The sequence below is a fragment of the Dama dama genome, chromosome 20 (genome assembly GCF_033118175.1).
Source record: "Dama dama isolate Ldn47 chromosome 20, ASM3311817v1, whole genome shotgun sequence".
Taxonomy (NCBI): domain Eukaryota; kingdom Metazoa; phylum Chordata; class Mammalia; order Artiodactyla; family Cervidae; genus Dama; species Dama dama.
In genome coordinates this window covers 28,540,431-28,559,512 of record NC_083700.1, presented here as the reverse complement: position 1 = coordinate 28,559,512, position 19,082 = coordinate 28,540,431, and the positions used below count along the sequence as shown (strand labels likewise).

At 44.7% G+C, this 19,082-nt stretch overlaps 1 protein-coding gene across 1 annotated transcript in view; it reads right to left on the bottom strand.

The window, feature by feature from the left end:
* The window catches only part of CASQ2 (calsequestrin 2), a 73,938-nt gene that overhangs the window by 12,537 nt on the left and 42,319 nt on the right, over positions 1-19,082 (bottom strand). The window contains exons 6-8 of the mRNA XM_061121074.1: positions 13,336-13,466; positions 11,897-11,942; positions 4,922-4,976 (exon numbers count right to left, since the gene is read on the bottom strand). Of these exons, the coding sequence (XP_060977057.1) occupies positions 4,922-4,976; positions 11,897-11,942; positions 13,336-13,466 (232 nt within the window). The remainder of the gene's footprint in view (positions 1-4,921; positions 4,977-11,896; positions 11,943-13,335; positions 13,467-19,082) is intronic.

The window sequence follows — 19,082 nt, the reverse complement described above, 5'->3', positions numbered from 1 at the left end:
ATCCGCCTGCAATGCAGGAGACAGGAGTTCAATCCCTGGGTTGGGAAGATCCCCTGGAGAAGGAAATGGCAACCCACTCCAGTAGTCTTGCCAGGGAAATTCCTTGGACAGAGGAGCCTGGTGGGCTACAGTCCATGGGGTCGCAAAGAGTCAGACACATGGTTTAGTGACTGAACAACGATGACTACCTATAAGCACAGGCCTGCCGTGAAGATGAAATGTGCAGATGTTTAAGTGCTTGGGACTATATTTAACAAGAACTGCATTTTAAATTTGATCAAATTTGAATTTGGAAGCTCAATTAAGCAGTCAGTGTTCCTATTTGAGGCAACTAGTGTCAAAGACATTTTACAAGAACCTAAGGCTGTTGAAACTCAGTTGGAACAAGGGCTTGGGCTCTTGCACTCGGGGCCCCTCACTGGTTGTATTCCATATGCTCAGACAGCAGCCTCAGTGCATCTCCAGCTTGTTAGTGCTAATGTCCCCGGTGCCCTTGGAGGATATCTATCCAGCATGAGCTCACGTAGAAATGCCACTTTGTGACCCTTTCATCCAGTGCTCTAAAGAAGATGTCAGGCTGATGCAGACACCTCTGGGGGCGGCAGGGGAGATGGTTCATTTTCACACGTGTCAAATAGTAGATCTGGCTGCATTCTGAGCGCAAGAGCTGAGAGGAGGCTGTGGAAGAGGAAGCCGGGCAGCACCACAGGGCTCTGGGCAAGACCAGAGAGCTGTAAAGGTCCTTTCCAGCCAGGCCTGCCTGCAGTCGCAACAGGGAGGAGAGCTCACCGCAGAAGAGATCCAGCAGTTGTGCTCAGGGCCAGAGAGCAGGCAGGGTCTGCAGCCCCTGAACACAAGCCCTCTACTGGGGCTGTCAGAACCGCTGGGAGAGTCCTTGAGAGGCCAGGTCACTCGGAGAGACCTGTGTTACTGCTGCCGCCGAATAATCGTAGATTGCAAATCTGGTAGCATCAGTGGGGAGGAAGTTTGACTTCTCTTCATTGATCGGGCTCTCAAGCTTCCAGGTGGCTCCTTTCTCCTCACCCCCACTTCTTTGTCTTGCTCTCTTGGCTCCCACCTCCCCCATGCCTTGCTCAGAGCCTGCAGCTGGCTCGGGCGACCCCAGGGAGGTCGTGTGGTCGGGTGGACAGTGCCCAAAGGAGCCACCAGAAATCTAAGCTCCTGTGCCTGCACTGCCTCTAACCGTGCCATCTTGAGTGCTTCACGGAACTTCTTTGGGTTTTTTCAAATGTTGGAGGTGCAGAGGGTGGTGAAGGACAGCGGAGAGGAAGGAGGGCAGGCTAAACGGTCACTCAGACGCCACAGGGTCGTCATTCTGAGGGGCGGGGCTTTGTGGTTCGGGGCGGGGCTTGGCACCCAGTCAGCGCTCAGTTTGATTCCAGCCCCAGGGCTCCCCAGCCAATCAGCTGCTCTGGGCCTCCTCAGCTTCATCAGTTGTAAAATGGGAATAAAAGTAGTACCTCTCACATGGGGTTACTTCATCTAAGAATACAATAAGTCACCATCATCCTCATCTTCATCAGAATCACTATGTGGTCAGAGGTCAAGAAAGCCTGCCAGAATTTGAATCTTGGCTTGAATACAGCAAGTGATTTGGGCAAGTCATTTAACCCTTAAGAATCACTTTTCTTATCTGATGCCGGGAGGATCATCACCATGCATACATCACAGGGTAGCTTTAAGGACCAAATAGGACCACCTCCATAAAGCTCACAGCACACTTCCTCCAGACTCTTAGCTCTTTAAGAGAGCTGTATTATTTTCTCTGTTGAGTGGGTAGGGGTTTGGTTGGTACAGTGGGCCACGCAGAGCTTGTTAGCAAGAGCAAGGTATACCAGGAAGTACTGTCTGGGTAGGAATGAAATTCCTAGTCCTGCAATCAGGCCCCCCTGCCCTGGTTACACATCAGTGACCTGCAGTAATGACTGACTAGTCAGGGACTTTCACGGAACAGCCTTTCTCTTTCCCAGCCCTGAGCAGGCTAGTGCCTCCACCCCCTCCCTGAGGAAAGATGCTGTGAGCTCGTCCTCCCTCCCCCACCTCCACCCCCAGCGTTTCTTCCAGCTTCCCAGTAACAAGCCCCAGCATGGGCTCCTGTGGGGCAAGACACGGCTTCGGGCCCAGGGATATTTGCGCAGGGAGGAGGTGGAAGTAGTTTCAGGAGCTTGATTCATTACAGCAGCAATCTCGGTCAAACAGGTTCCTGCAACTTCTCCAAGGCCTCTTTGTTCCATTGTTCCAGAGAGCCAGACAGGCCTCCCCACAATCTTGGGAGGGGGGCAGGGGGTGGGGAAGGAAGCCCCCTGGAGTCTCGCCAGCAGGCTGCTGCTGATGGCCATTTCATCTCTGTTCGCACAACACCAGGGATCCCATTCTGTTTGATTATAGCTTGTAAACCTTGGGCAACTGGCTTCTTTGCTATCTTCTTCTCCAGGGGCTGGGGGTAGCCAGAATTGTGGGAAAAAGCTGGAAACGTATTGATATTTTTTTTGGACACAGATTACGTTTTCTTGAAGAGTTTTCCCAAATCTGCAAGTCAATGATGGGAAAACTGGGACATCGGTGAACATTCCAAAAAATTAATGAAAAAAAGGGGGAGGAAGTTTTCAGATAATTTGGAGCATAAATTTGTTTTTCATACAAAGGAATATTATTTGACCCTAAAAAGGAATGAATTATTGATACATACCACACACAGATGAATATGGAAAACATTATGGTAAGTGAAAGATGCTAGGTACAAAAGGCTACATATTACATGATTTCATTTACATGAACTATCCAGAACAGTCAAATCCACAGAGACAGAAAGTACATTGAGTTGTTGCCAGCGGGTGGAGGAAAAGGGAATAGGAGTGGCTGCTAATTGAGATGAGATTTTTCTGAGATGATGAAAGTGTTCTGGAATTAGATAGTGGTGAGGTTTGCACAACTTTGTGAATATAGTAAAACTGCTGAATTGCACTTAGAAAAGGTGAGCCTTAGGGACTTCCATGGTGGCCCAGTGGCTAAGACTCAGTGCTCCCAGTGCAGAGGGTGGGTTCCGTCCCCGGTCAGGGAACTAGATCCCACATGCTGCCACTAAGAGTTTGCATGTCACAACTAAGACCTAGGGTAGCCAAAGACATAAATATTTAAAGAACGATGTATTTTATGGTATGTGGATTATACCTCAATTTTAAAGATTGCATGAGAAAAACATTTGGGTTTCAGTTTGTAAGAAACTGTGGAGGCTGATAGTGTTTTACCAAACAAACAAACAAAATGCTGGTCAGACAGTGAAGAGTTGGGCTCGGTCTCAGTCATCAGCATATCTAATCATCTGCCCACAGGTACTTATGAAGCACCTACTCTGTGTCAAGGCACGGACAAGAACCAGGTATATATTGATGAATGGGACAACTGTCCCCTCTTTGTTGCCTCCCACTAGCCCTTTGGCAGTTTGTTGAACTTCTCTGACCCTCTACTTCCTTATGTCTCTATGAATGAATATATATGAGAGGCTGAGGCAAATACTATACAAATGTGTCTTACCCGGAAGAGCGGTTCCCAAACCCCACAGGGCATCAGCACGTGGCTCAGAGCTTGTTTCAGTCAGTCCCAGGTGAGTTGGTGGCGTTGTCAGTCAGGTTGGGAAACCCTGCCCAGGTACCTCATAGCCCAAAGCCTGGCTGCTTAGCCATCCTAACGGAAGTTCCCTGCCTTCTCTGGTTGCGTTCTAGATTGTCCCAGGTCTTCCAAAACATACTTCAGAATCACCGCTTACCCTTCCCTTTGAGAAACTTTATTCACAGAGCACTGCTGAAGGAATACAGAATTTTACCACCTGCAAAATTAGTTTTTCCTGCACTTCACTCTCCACTGGTGTTAAAAAGAGTGAGACCAGAAAAAACTTGACCAGGTTAACACCCATTTATAGGGTCATTTTGTACTTTAGAAACAAGCTGCTTGTTTTGCCCAGTTCTCATTATTTGGCAGAATATTTTCTATGAAGTTTCCCAAGCATAGACAATATTTTGCAGACCAAAGGATACACAGTTGTTATTTTAAGGTGGGGTTGTAATTCACATAGGCTAGATCACAACATTGGTAAATGAAGTTTAAATGTGAACAAAAGTTCACCTCCCTCCCCCTATACACAGGGGCTTCCCTGGTAGCTCAGCTGGTAAAGAATCTTCCTGCAATGCCGGAGACCCTGGTTCTATTCCTGGGCCGGGAAGATCCCCTGGAGAAGGGATAGGCTACCCACTCCAGTATTCTTGGGCTTTGCTGGTGGCTCAGATGTTAAAGAATCTGCCAACAGTGCAGGAGACCAGGGTTCGATCTCTGGGTTGGGAAGATCCCCTGGAGGAGGGCATGGCAAACCACTCCAGTATTCTTGCCTGGAGAATTCCCATGGACAGAGAAGCCTGGTGGGCTACAGTCTTTGGGGTCACAGAGTTGGACACGACTGAGCGACTAAGCACAGCCCCCACATACACATACACATCCTTAAAGCTAGGATGTTTTAATATCCTCCCCCTCAGTCCTTTGTGCTTCTTAATAGACAGGCAGCTAGGCAGAAGGAGGTGCATAATCCCTTTGCTGTGTTTAGTCGCTCAGTAGTGTCCGGTTCTTTGCGACCCCATGGACTGTAGCCTGCCAGGCTCCTCTGTCCATGGGATTGTCCAGGCAAGAATACTGGAGTGGGTTGCCATTTCCTTCTCCAGGGTCATACTCTCTTAGCTGTGTGCATACTTGAATGTGGAGTCATACCTAATAGGCTACCACCAGGGGGCGCTCGATACCTTGCGGTTGCGGAATACCGGAAATGACGCATGAGAGGGTGAGGGATAACGAAGGAGAGAGGTCAGTTTTGGTCTAAGATGTATAAGAGTGGGGACAGGGGTAGGGTTCCTACCTGGGTCACTCCTCTCCGCAAAGGCCACAATATGGATTCCGTTCAAATCATCTTCCTGTGGGAGAGAAGAATCAAAGTTACTGTCTTGGGTGGAAAGATACCAGGGAGTGAGTCCCGGACAGACTCAGAGGCTGGAATGGAAATGGGAGGCGGTGGAGTGGGGTGGACGCAGGGGCACACATTCAGAAAGGGAATACCGATGAGCCGCAGGGAAGACTGTGTGGAGTTTAATCAATGGGTTTGCAACACAGGAAAACACCAACCACACACAGACATTAGCATGAAAAGGGCCTCACTCCCGTGGGCTGGAGGATCCAGGAGAGCAGCAGTAAAAGGCAAAATGAGGAAGAATGTGAGTTTGGTTCACCAGGAGCTCTGAGAGCCACAAAGCATTCTGGACACAGCTCCGTGAGTGCGTGTGTCAGTCTGTTTCAAGAATTCACCGCCAGCAAATATAATCAGCGATATACCAGATTATAGAAACTTGCAAATGCTGCTAACAGATCCCGAAACTGTCCTCAAACAGGTAGCAGACAAGACTCTATGAGATAAGTGAGGATGTGGGTCTGTTTTGTTCACACAAGAATCTAAGTGCTTTTGTTACAGACGTCTCTCATTGAAGAAGCAGAACCTGTGTGGTCAGTAGGGGACGCTTTGCTGGGTGTGACCTCCAAGTTGTTTCCTTGGGGTCCTTTCTGCTTGCCAAAGCAGGATAGATCCTGAGAGTGGGCAGCTGCAGGAGAACTCTGGAATTTAGACTTAGGGAAAGTTTAGGGTGTGACAGTAAAAGTATGTGTGGAGGCTGGGATGGGGTAGAGAATCTAGAGAGAGTGTTTCAAATCCATGGGCAACCAAGTGCATCTCATGTTTCTATGTCCTGAGCAGAAAGGATTATATATGCACTTTGTGTCTCCTCTGCACTGATTATTCCTGCAGAAGGAGAAGCAGGAGCTTGGAGGGGCCCCTCTTACGAGAAATGTGAGCCTCAGGAGACCTGGAGAGGAAGCTGTGTGAGAATGAGGTACCAGGGACAAATCTAAGTGAATATGATTGTCACTGACACCAGCAGAGGGATTCACTGGGTGCCCCGAATGTCATATTAGAATCATCCTAGGGAAAAAAAAAAACCCCAGGCATCTCAAACCTCTCATGATCTCTGTTTCCATTTCAGTTGATTTTAATGCTGGTGCAATCCTATCTAAATGCTAATTTTTTTCCCCTTTGAATTTGGAATGGACAAAAACCTCCAAATGGTCTAAGAGAGATTAAATGGAAAATATTATTATTAAAAACAAGAGAGTGGGCACTGCCATGGTCAGACTCTGGGGAATTGAATTTTACAGATATGTGTGTGCATGCATATGTGAGTACAGGTTTATTACACAAATCTGACGGCAACCAGAAGGGGAGTCTGAGCTTTCACTGTTTTACATTTGCTATTACCGCCAGACAGAATATCCTGATCAGTGCTCATTAGGCTACCCTGTGTCTCTGTCTCTTGTCATCAGTTGGAAGTAAGCAGTGTTAACTCTAGGAAGAAGGCTTCATTTCTGTGTCCCCTTCTACACTGCATTTGGAAATTAGTTTAAGAATTAAGAATCCATGTTAATTTGCTAAGAAGCTGTTCTTAATATGGCTGTCACTCCCCAGGGGCTGAGATGGCCCCTGGATAAAGAACCATAACCCAGAGAAAGAGCCTCTTTCTTTATGGATCGCAAAGATTCAGCACACAAACCTGTATTGAATACCTGCAAAAGGCAGTTGCTTCTCAGTGCCAGGTATCTTCAGTAATAAGCTCACAGAGCAAGAATCCATGGTCAGGCCAGTAAATCAGGGTTACTCAGTGTGAATCCAATGTGCAAGGTGGGGGAAGAGCCAAGCTGACCATCCACCGGCCTGAGAACACCCCAGGGGCGTTCTCTGAACCCCACAGCCTTTGCTGTGCAGATCACACAGTTAGTCATCACATTGCCTTGAAAATAACCTTTTTAATTGCACAAATCTCTCTCAACTCAGTGGCAGGCTCTCTGAGGGAAGGGATTATGGCTTAAAATAATAATGATGGTGAAAATGGCAACAATAATATTTGCCACTTGCCACACAATGTATCGGTACTTTGTAAATACATTATTTCTGAATCTCAAAGTCTGATTCCTATTTAATGCTTCAAGAATTGAGTGACTTACCAAAGCCATGGAGATGGTACATGACATAACTGGGATTCAAGCCAGCTCTGTCTGACCCCAAAGTCCATTCCTTTTCTTTCTCAATGACGGGGTCCCAAATAGGCCACTGTGACATAAAACTGTTTTGGCTGAAGGCATCTGAATTCCTGAAATCCTTTATCTGCCTAAAAGCAGAGCCTTCCCAAGAACGTGGTTGTCATCACTCAGACAGACATTATCACAAAATTATCGTATCTGCCATCTATTCTCCTAAAGGTCCATTTATCATTCAAAAAAAGTCATTTTGTTCTCCCAGAAGTGCTCCTCTGCCCCCCACCCTACCCCCATTCCCCATTAAGATGGTGTATAAGTCCCTCCTTGAGTCATGTTTCTCCCTTGCGTGAATAGCTAATTAAATCTGTGTTTTTTCCTTTTCCCAATCTGTCTTTTACCAGTTTAATTTGCAGGCCCTAAGAAATAGACCTAAGAGGGTAGAGGAAAAATTTTCCTCTCTGCCATTACCAACAAGAGAGAGAATGGGCTCTGCTAGTCTGTTGTCTCTCCACAGGCTTTGCAGAAGATGTTGCAAATGCTGGTCAGTGGCTCTTACTTAAGTTGAAAGAGGCCAAGGAGGGGCTTTTAGGCCAAGTGTCTGAGCACCAGATCCCTCAAAGAAATGGAAATTTGGGAGTTACTTTGATGACTACCTTAGTGTAGATTTGCTAGCATGTTGTATGTACCTCTGTCATAGCAGCAAACATACTGGGCTGGTGTTCTATTATTATTGGGACTGTTTCATCTACTCAACCCTGAATTCCTAAGGACAGGACAGCAATGCTTATTTTTAATACGTGATTAGCACAATGTAATAGGTTCCGCTTAATGTCTGTTGAATTTTTTTTTTAAAAAAAAGAGTATAGTGTATGTTGATGTTCAGGGCTATGTTCCTGCGTTGCTGGAGAATTTGCGTGGTACTTGTTGTGAAGTGATTGGCCTCCAACTAATAAAAAAAAAAAGATTTAAAAAATAAATAAATAAAAAATAAATAAAAGAAGAAGCCATAGGCTGCAGGAAATGGGACCCAATCCCAGACAGAGGGGAAGGGAAATTCTGGGGTGATAATGAAGGGACTTCCAAGATGGCCCTGCAAGAGCAGACAGAAGGTGACAGAACATGGTTCATGAATGCAAAACTGAGCACAGAGAGAGACAGTTCAGACTCCTGGTGGGACTTGGGGTACTGCTCATGATAAGTACAAAGAATCTGAAACAAATTAAAAAGACAACCTTTCAACTCCAAGGAATATAAGAAATTGGTGCAGAAAAGGAAAAATAATTGCTATGTAATACATGGCTCAGTTCTCAGTAATAATTGCATGATTAAAATAATGTAAACACTGAAAAAAAAAAAAGAGTATAGTGATAAAAACCTTACATACCTCTTGAAGAAAATTAGCAAATATTAGAGATACCAAGGAGAAGTAAAACATCAGTTACCCACCAATCAGATATTACCATTGTTCATATGTAACTCTGTTTCCTTCCTGTCTCTGTTGAATGTTTGCTCTCATGTTGAATGAAGAGATGCAAAGAGAAGAAAAATAGTTACAACTGTCAGATTCCCTAAGGGGCAATCAGTGATGTAGGGGCTCACTGGAGCAGATCTCTGGCCCCCTCTGGGAACGACTTTCCTATTGCAATCAAGGGAAGATTCTTTCAGAAAGAACCGCTGAGTCCAATTTCTGTGGGCTTTGCTAAGGACTGTGGCTGACAACTGGCCAGGGTGGAGGGCCGGTGGGGAGGTGGAGTCTCAAAGCAGAGGGACAAGTCAGCATTGAGTCTGGACATTGTTTGACTATTCTAAGTAAATAAATAAATAGCTGTCTGATTTACACACAGCAAATATTGCTAGATACCAGTATTTTGGGAATAATAATTTACATATTTCTGTGGTTTGCTGCTGTAAAAACCTGTACAATTGGGGAGAGAAGCCAGTCAATGGTTGCTTTAGCCGTACCTAGTTTTTCTATTTTATTTAAATCTTTTGCAATGTCTAAGCAAGTGGGTGTTGAAGATCAAGATTCTGAAGTTCATCAATTGGTCACTTTCCCCAGCCTGTGCGGTGTAAGTTGCTGTGGCCAAGTAGGCCCTGAAAATGGGTACATGTGGATGGGATAGGGACCGAGTGGCTTCCCCAAGGTCCTTCTGACTGTCTGATTTCTGCTCCTCTTTCAGGATGCGAAGATAACCCTGGGTGGCCTGTCCTGCCCTCTCTCCCTAGTTGGAGACTTGGATGAAGGGCTGGCTAGGGCTTCTGGGGATGTCGTATGGATATTCCATGATGGGGTGTTGGAAAGGACTAAACCCCTCTGGTTGTCCTTTTCTCTGCCTGGTTGAATTCAATACACAGCCCTTTTCCAATTAGAAAGCAACTGAATATATACTAATGTGGAAAGTGTGAGCCATCACTTTTATTTTGTAGTATAGCAAAAGCTATAGCTTATTCATTAAGTGAAAAGGAAGTAGAGAATGGGTTCCAGTGAAGCCAGATGGCAAACCTCCTTTCTGAATATCTACCTCTGATATGGGAGAGAGAACATTTCTTCAGAGCAGTGTGCAGGGGGGTGATTTGAGAGGTGTCCATGATCAGAAGGAGGGGGCAGGACTGTCCTACAATGATGGTGTGGTTTTGGGTGTGATACTGCTCTGTCAGTGAGGAAAGGCCTGAGAGAAGGGTTCTACAATTTTTCAGTGTTTCCCTTCCAGGGGCCTAGATACTTATCTCTTAAGAATGAACAAAATAAGAATTAAAGATAAAGGCATAGCTGAACAGAACAGTAATAATCACTCTCAATTTGAAATGGTACTTTGTCTCATGAAAGACAAAGACATACCAATAACCTATTTCAGATTAAAGGCAACTAAAAAGACATAACAGTCAAACACAAGCCTTGGATCAAAGTTTGGATCCTGCGCCAGGAAAAAACAAATGTTTTCTCTTGCTATAAAGGATATTAGTGACGACTGGTAAATTTAAATGTGGAATTGTATTAGTATTAACTTCCTGATTTGGATAAGCATACTGTGATTATGTGGGCATCCCAGGTGGTACTAGTAGTAAAGAACCTGCCTGCCAATACAGGAGACGCAAGAGACTCTGGTTTGATTCCTAGGTTGGGAAGATTCCCTGAGAAGGGCATGGCAGCCCACTCCAGTATTTGTGCCTGGAGAATCCCATGGACAGAGGAAACCTGGTGGGCTAAGGTCCATAGGGTTGCAAAGAGTTGGATACAACCGAAGCGATTTTGCATACATGCACACATTGATTATGTAAGAGAAAGTTCTTGTTTTTATACAACTTCTGAAGTGTTTAGGAGCAAAAGGGAATTGGGTCTGCTATTTACTCTCAAACAGTTCAGAAAAATTCTGTATCAAGAGAATGTGATAAAGCCAAACGTTAACGTTTGGGGAATCTGGGTAAAGAGGTCATGGAATTTGTTGCACTGTTTTTTATAAGTCTGAAATTGTTTTAAGTGAAAGATGAGAATATTTTTAAAAAAGAATATTATTTTTAAAGCATTGTTATATCCTTTTTGTTATTTTAAAATCCAATAACAAGACCTCTTAGATGTTAAATTTTTGAAAAGTTTAAATGTTAGGAAAAGATGTTTCTATTGTGCTGTGTTGCTCTTAAATAGTCCACTTCTCCAGACTGAATTATTTGCCTTTGGTGTGAAACGTTTGTTTTACCTTCAGATATCCAAAGACGTTACATGCCAGTAAAACAGAGAGTGTCAAGTTACTCCATGATTCTGTTCATCTGTCACTTTAGACTCGGAATTAGAGAATTAGTAAACACATGCTTCCATGTTAATCTCCTTCTCCCTACCACCAACCCTTCTCTCCCTCTCCACCAAAATGTTGCCTTACGGGGACATGGTCCACTCTAGGATATACACTGGAGAAAACAAGAGATTTGGTTCCAGGTGGTCTAAATTTAAGTCCCCAGATCTAATGCTTATTAGTTATATATCTTTGAGTGGTTGATTTAATCTGTGTGATTGTCAGTTTCTCTAGGAAACTAAAATAATACTTGCTCTATATCACTTTCCAGAACTGTTGAGAGATCCAAGTAAAAGGGCACATGAAATGCTTTGATAAAAGCTTCACAGACTTCAGTTGTTACTGTTTACTGAATTTTCTATAAAGCTGGGGTGGGGTGGGGGTGTGTATCTTCAAGGCCCTCTTTATAATGCTAACCCACCTGACATACTGTCTGTGACATAGACTTCAGGGACAATCTGACTTGGCACTTTTCAGTGCCTTGAGTTGATATTTACAAAACCAGCTACCACGCACTAATGGAGTACCTACTGTGTCTGGGTTCTTCATACCTTTCGTCCCTACAATAAGCCTGATTTTAGATGCAGGAGCTAAAGCTCAGAAAGGCCACGTGATTTAAGGTAGGATACAAAGCTAATAGGTGGCAGATTCTGAACTTGAGCCCAAGTCTGAAATGCATGGTCTGAGCTTCTTCTACCTGTGACCTTGGGTTTCTGGTGGCCAGTGAATGAAAGCCAGTAGTCACACTAGGAAATGAGCTCAGAGATAGAGTAATTTTGCCTAATGGCCAGCCCAGGGGAACAGAGTTGTAACCCAGTGTGATGCTGTCAACATGTCAAATTCTCCACCACCCCAGACATCCACTCCAGGCAAGTAAGACTTGGTTTGAGGTTTGGAACTCAAATGGGTACTCCTCCTGGGGAATGTACTCATCTCCACAAGGCAGAAAGAGTTTGCCACTTTCTTACCCATGTTTCAAACATATCTTCTGGGCGCAGGCGACGTAGAGTGGGTCTGGGAAAAGAACAAAAGATAAGCTTCCTTGAATAGAGATTATCTCAGCTGACACCAAAGCCCCAGCACAGTGAAATGTAGGATGAGATGTTGGTTCACTTCCCCAAGTTCTACATACTTGTTTTCTCTCTTAAGGGAACAGAGCAGATGGACTCTGTTGTGTCACACACAGCTGAGCCTAAAGCCTTTTCACAGGCCCGTTTGAGCCCAAGATTATAAAGTCTATCACAGATAATGGGTCACAGGGAACGGAGTCAGCTTATGCCCAGGCCAGGAAGCCCTTTCCCTCCTCACTGACAGGGGACATTCCTGAGAACCCTGAGCAGGCCCAGATTCAGGAGACCCAGGAGAGGAAACAGCCCAGAGCCACAGTAGTGTTATCACCAGGGTGATCCATCAGAAGCCCTTGAGGGATGTTTGGAGGAGCCGGTTGGATCTATCTTTTGCTCATAGTTTTACTTCTTTTTCAATGTTGGCAAATACTCTTAGCCTTGTTGGTATTTATTCATCCGAATGCTGCTTCCTTGTGGGGACCAAGGCGACCCCGTGATGGAGTCATGATGCTCCACGTTCAGTGATCCTATGTGACCATGAGGAGGGGAGGGTGGGTGGATGAGGTGGTAAACGCACCACCATGTTCATGTTCTGGTATTGTCTCTCCCTTAAGAGCCGAGGTTAGCAGACTACATACAGCTGGTGGATCCAGTCCAGCCAATGGCTCCTGTTTTTATAAATAAACTTCTGTTGGGACACAGCCACACACATTTGTTTACATATGGCCCATGACTGTTTGCTCACTACAACGGCGGAATTGAGTGCTTGCAGCACAGACCATCTGGCCCACAAAGCCTGCAATATTTATTTTCTGGCCCCTTACAAAAAAAGTATGCTGATCCATGCTAGTGCTAATGGTATCAAATATTCCTCTCCCAGAAGTTCTATGCACAAAATGTTCACCCTTGGCTTCATTACTTAACTACCCTGAAACCAATTCCTTGATCTGTAAAATTAGGATATAATTTGCTATATCCCCCATAATGTTGAAGATTAGGTAAAATAGCTTCCCAAAGCATCTGGCATCATACTTTAGGATGCTAACATTAAATCACTATCATTATCATTGTGGAATTTCACTTGTGACATCTTACTGTAGGAGGTGATTTCTTCACTGCGGGGAGGTGGTCTAACTTTGTTTGCAAAGGTAAACCCATATTCAGAAAATTTAGCCACTGATCAATGACCAACAAAGCCACACTGCTGAGTTCAGTTCTGCTGGGGTGCTAACTCCAGGTTGCTCTTGGGGGTCTGAAATGGTGGGACTGAGAGGCTTGTCTGCATCCCCCCAGGCCCTGGATCACCCCTGCTCCCACTCTCTGCATGCCATCTGGGGCACCTCTGGTGCTCTTTCACAAACTCCACGAGCTCCGCTTCTGTGTAGGGTTTGTCAGGGATGGCAATGGGCTCGTCCATAAATGGCTCGTAGAAGTCAACCTCATTCATCTTCAAGGACAATTTCTTTGCAACCTGTAACAATTAGAAGCAAGACAATAGTTTCGTTGAACAGTAGCCTAGAGGAGCAATGGGTCGTCCAGCTACAAGTGTGTGTGTTCTCTGCAAAAGACATGGGAGTGTATGTGTGGTTTTAACTTAAATGTTGAAATGACAGGAACTCAGCACCTAGGCCTGGCTGGACCCACCTCCTTTTGTGATCAAAGGGTAGATAGAGAGGAAAAATCCTCTCTGGCAGATGAGATCCAGTCAGGGCCAGAGAGCAGTCAGAATGGAAGGTGGGAAATTTAATTCCATACTCACCATCCCTGAACTGTGTTTGCCAGGGCGGAAGCAAATGTCAGCAGATCATGTTCAGTGTCCTGGGATGCATGGATTTAATTGAACTGATTTTGATAGACCAGGCAGTTGATGGAAACCATGTAAAGCACACAGGTACTCAGAATCAGGGGCCAACCTGTTAGTCTGTCCCCGATCAGCTCATAAACTGTAATTGCTATTTCGATTGAAGCATTAGCCTGAGGGCTGTCTCTCCGTCCTGGGTGTGTCTGATGGTTTCTGAGGTTCTGGGAACTGCCTGGTTGGTTACCTGTCAGCAGGTGACCTGCCATCCTGGTTTGTCCAGGGTGGAGGGGTTTCCCAGGATTCAGATTTTCAGTGCTAATGCTGGGAGGGTACCCAGCAAGCGAGCTCACCCTGTGTCCAATAGAAAGCATGGGGAGCCAGCCTATAGGCTGGGAGCTGTGTGCTCTCTTGATTAACATGGCTATGCAGTCTGGTCAGGGCAGAATGGTTGCTGTGTTCACCGGCAGAGCTGCTGAGCTCACATCTCCTTTTGTGAAATGATTCGAGAGGCTTGGAATGTGCAACGCTCTGTAGAAAACCAAATGCCATTCTTTTCGAGTTCAGAGCTGTGGTCCCAGAAAGTACAGGGATGAACAGTGGTTCCCTTGAAACTAAAGAGGAATTGCCTAAGAGCTGACGCCCTGTGGTGGTAACCAACGGTGCAGAGGCCCGGGGCAGCCATGACTAACTGGGGAGGGGGAGGAACCGGGTGTTACATAAGCTGTTACACAAGGAGGTCCATTCTGAGCCAGCACTGGTATCCCTATGGCTTTTGTCATCACTTGCTATTAATTCCGGGTCACTGTATTCCAAAAAGACATTCTTTAAGGATTTAAGGGAAAGCAACACCCACGCGCTACTCAAGATCTAACAAAAACATCTGTGTTAAGAGCCGAAGTCTGTCAAAGAGATTTAATGGTGAGGTTGATTTTGCTTTAAGGGACAAAAAGGTGTGGGGTTTTCTCTTTTTTCCCTCTTCTATGGTGTGGGGATGGTGTGGATGATGGGGTGGGGAGTGTGGTTAGGGGAAAGGGGAGGAAAGAGCAACTGTACAACCATGGGGTGGGTTTGCACACAGTTCTTCACAAAGCTGGGCCCTCGCAGAATGAGCTTGAAAATGACATTGGATTCTGGTTTTCTGAGTTCACCTACTACATTTCTTAGGAACCAGGAAACTGTTTGTAGGAGGTGACCAGATGAACAAAAATGAATCATAGCAAACACATGGAGTGCTTGCTGTGTGCCAGTTACTGTTGCAAAGTGTTTTAAGTTGATTACTTTATGAATCTCCACTTGGATTGTACAAGGTCAGAGCTACTATTATACTTATTTTACAAATGATGAGCTTGAGGCACAATTTGAGGATGAATTGGTCAAGCAGAGTGTTCTGAACTGCCAATTTGCCCCAATTCCAACTTTCCATTTAATTTCCTTCCAAATTACCTTTTCCTTGACATTGTACAGAAAGAAATTTATATTCCTTTAAATATCAGATTGGCACTGTGCATGGTGTAGGGAGATATTTCCTTATTCCTCTTGTAACATGTTCTCATCAACTCATCCGCAGATCAGTCTACCAGAATGAAGGCTTCCTGAAAGTGAGAAGCAACTCATCACACCCTCCATTAAGGTAAACAGTGGAGATGCACCTGTGTGTGTGAGTGTGTGTGTGTAAGGATGTGCAGTGTTAAGACCATGAATGTGAAGTTGGATTATGATGTTTGTATCTTGGGCACTCTGAGCAGAATTTTCTAGAGGCCTATATCCCCTATATAGGCGCATTCCCTATATCCCCATCACTACCATAGAATTTCCTCATCTTGAATCTCAGACAATTCCTTCCTTTTCCTTTTAATTGTATCTTGGATGGTAAATACTGAAGGAGGCTTGACTTACTGAGGCACTGATTGATTCTTCAATGAATATTTAGTGGGGCCGACTATATCCAAGGGACCCAGACCTGTTTCATGGATGGTACAATTAAATAAGAATGGATTTTACTATTAAAATCTGAAGAGATTCAATCATGAATTCATTTGTCCTTTTTTAAAAAAAATAATTAGCTGGAATGGAGTTTGCCAAGGCAAGAAGATTACAAAGTACAATGGCCATTCTTCTGACATTTGCACGTGTGTAAATTTTGATAACATGTTTTTCCACAAGTTAGGAAGCCATTTTGGTTGTTGCAGATGAAACCAACTCAATGAATTTAGGTCTTCTCAACATCTGTCTTCTCTGTCAACTTTGTTTAGAGAATCACAGCTTCTTTTGACCCAATATGGTTCAAACAAATGATTTTGCTTCTCACTGTTTACTCCAAGAAAAGAACAGGTCAGTGGGAGATGGCGTGAGATAATTAGAACTGACATTTTCAGGCTGTGAGGTGCCATAGACAGGACACTGTCCTCAGTCCTCTGACTCTTGCTCCATTTGCTTCAGGCAGGTTGGGCCCTTGTGTGGCTTGATACAGGATCAAGATCCATTGATCAGTGCTGGTCCCAAACCTGTGTGCCGGCTAAAATCTCCCAGGAAGCTCTTAGAAAATGCATATTTCTGGGCCTGGCCATAATGCTAAGAAAACCCCCAAATTTCCAGGTGTGACTTCCACGAACCAATGTTTTTAAAAGCTCCTTGGGGCCTACCAACACTGACAGTGGTTGGAAACTGGTAAACTCCCAAATCTACATCAGCAGCCCTGATATCTCATCCTCATTACAGTTCTCCAACTCATATAATGTATTTAACATAATATATTTATTGGTTTGTTTACTTATTTTCTGTCTTCCCATCTTCTCCTTCCCACAACACATACTAAACTCTAAATCCTACAAGGACAGAAATCTGATTTGCTCAATGTTGTGCGCCTGGCATCTGGAAGAGAGTCTGGCACATAAAAGGGCCTCAATAAATGCTTGCTAGGTGAGTGGATGAATAAATAAACGAAAGATCCTTGCAGTTGAATGTCTTCTCAACTTGTAGAAATCAGAGCTCAGCACCCTGTCTTATGTTCCTCTACAGATTCTTCTTCCTAGATTTCCTAGTGTTTTGAGTAGCTTTACAGTCTTTACTGTCCCGAAGCAGAGTTGGAATCTTAAGCCGTTTGTGTGTCTTCCCTTGTCTTTCTCTCCATCTCAGCCGTGGCCAGGTCCCCTTGTCATCTCAACCTCTGCCAGTTGGTTTTTCATCTTTGGGACTGTATTAGGGTTTCCTGGACCCTTGCCTCTCCTGACTTCAAACCTCTATAAAGCCCTTCCTTTTCCAGGTCCCTCTGGCATTCCCTATGGTGGTGTGTCTCACTTACAGGTTCTTCCGCCCACTTCTGCTCTAGCATCCCCTGCTGGGCACCAATGGGGCTTGGACTGGGGACAGCCATGCCTCCTGGACCCTACCGTTTCCCCCACTCTGCAACTGATGACTATATATTCTTAAGTACCTTATGGCATGATCGAGACCGCCCAGTGCCACAGCTCTTCCTTCTGTGTTCTATGTAGAGGTAGAGAGTGTGTCTCTTTATAAATGTCATAAAATCCCACAAGGCTACATGAACAGGGGCACTTGCGACTCAGTGTCTTTCAGAGTTTTTAGTGAAGAGCCCTGTGAGTTTTTAGTTATAGCCTGACCTCACCTTCATGGGCCACATATGGTTGGGCTGGAAGGCACATCTAAAACCAGACACTACCCTGAGTTCAGCATTGGACCAGCCTTCTAGGAACTGAGGCCTTCTTGCTTGGCCAAGCTTATCTGTCTGACTCTGTCTTCCTTCAGATGAATTCTTACCCAGGAGCTGCCGTGTTCCCTCCCAGCCCATCATAACCAAGCGGCAGTGATGAATTTCCTTTATGCTCCTCTGGGCCTCCCCTTCTATTACCGCCTCCCAGTCTCCCTTCACCTGAGCTTAGATGACTGCCTCTTCTTAACAACAGTACTGGCTCACACTCCCTGAATGTCTACTGTGTGCCAGATGGCAGCTAAGCGTTGACATGTATTATTTCTTTCTCTTGAGAGCAGGAGGACAGAGCATTTGACTTTGGAGTCAGGCTGACCTACTAGCTATGTGACCATGAGCAGATCTATTTTGTCTCTCTGTGCCTTGGTTTCGCCTTCCATGGATTGAGAATCCTAACCCCTCTTATACAGGGGTGTTGAGAGGATTAAATGAGAAAACCTGTGCAAAGCTCTTAGCACAAAGCCTGACACATGAAAAGTACTTAATAAATGATACTTATTATTCCTTTGGATATTCTTGTTCCAGCTCTCTCCCAACTCTAATCCACACAATTAGGGTAAGCGTTCTTCAGGTTTGGATTGTATTACTTAGATTATAGAGCTCTCTTCTGGGTTATAGGCTTGCAGACTGGGGTCATACCCATAGAAGTGGCTATGTATATAGAGTTAATGCAGTCTCTTTTCATCATACTCCTTCCCGGCTCCAGCACTTACAGGCTTCCTCTTGTTTTTTACAGAAAACTTGAACTCCTCGCATGGTAGCAATGCCCATGAACACTGTTCATCAAGGCCTCACTCCTCACTGGGAGTAACTTTTACCTTTTTTGCTTTTAACTTTTGGCACTTGAATTTGATCACGACGCCAGAACTTTGTCCTAGTTTATTTGTTCTAGTAAATATTGCGATTTAGAGCTTTTACTTTGGGGTGTACGTGTGTGTGTGGTGTATGGATGTGAGTTTCTTAGTGTTACATTTGTGTGGGTGTGAGTGTGACTGTGTGAGGAGGTATGTGTTGTGCTTGTATGTTGTGTGAGTGTATGTACTGGTGTGTTGTGTGTGGTTATATGCATGTTGTGTGTGTTATGTATGTGTTATGTGTGTATTGTGCAGATGTGTGAATCTGAATGTGTGGGTGTACACCCTGAATCTCAAGAGCAGATACAGAGTCTCCTACTTAATGGTGCGGTACAGAAGAAAGGGCATGGATTTTAGGTACAGATTGTCCTAAACTGTGATCTCAGCACTACTACTAATTTGCTGGAGACCTTGGATACTACTTAACCTTTCTGAATCTTTTTTCTCATCTGGGAAATGGTATTTTTACTTTTCAGAGTTGTTTAAAGGATTAGAAACAGTATAGATGCAATATACCAAATTGTGCCCAACACACAGAAAACCATAAATAGCCCTTTTAGTAATAACCGGAGCAAGAGCAGAGTACTCCAACCATACTAGGTCCCAAATAAATTACCCACCGACTGATTCAAGGTCCCTATATCTCTGCAGTTCTTTGCCTTAAAAAAGCGCTTGCCACATGCAGAAAATATAGATCCATTGAAT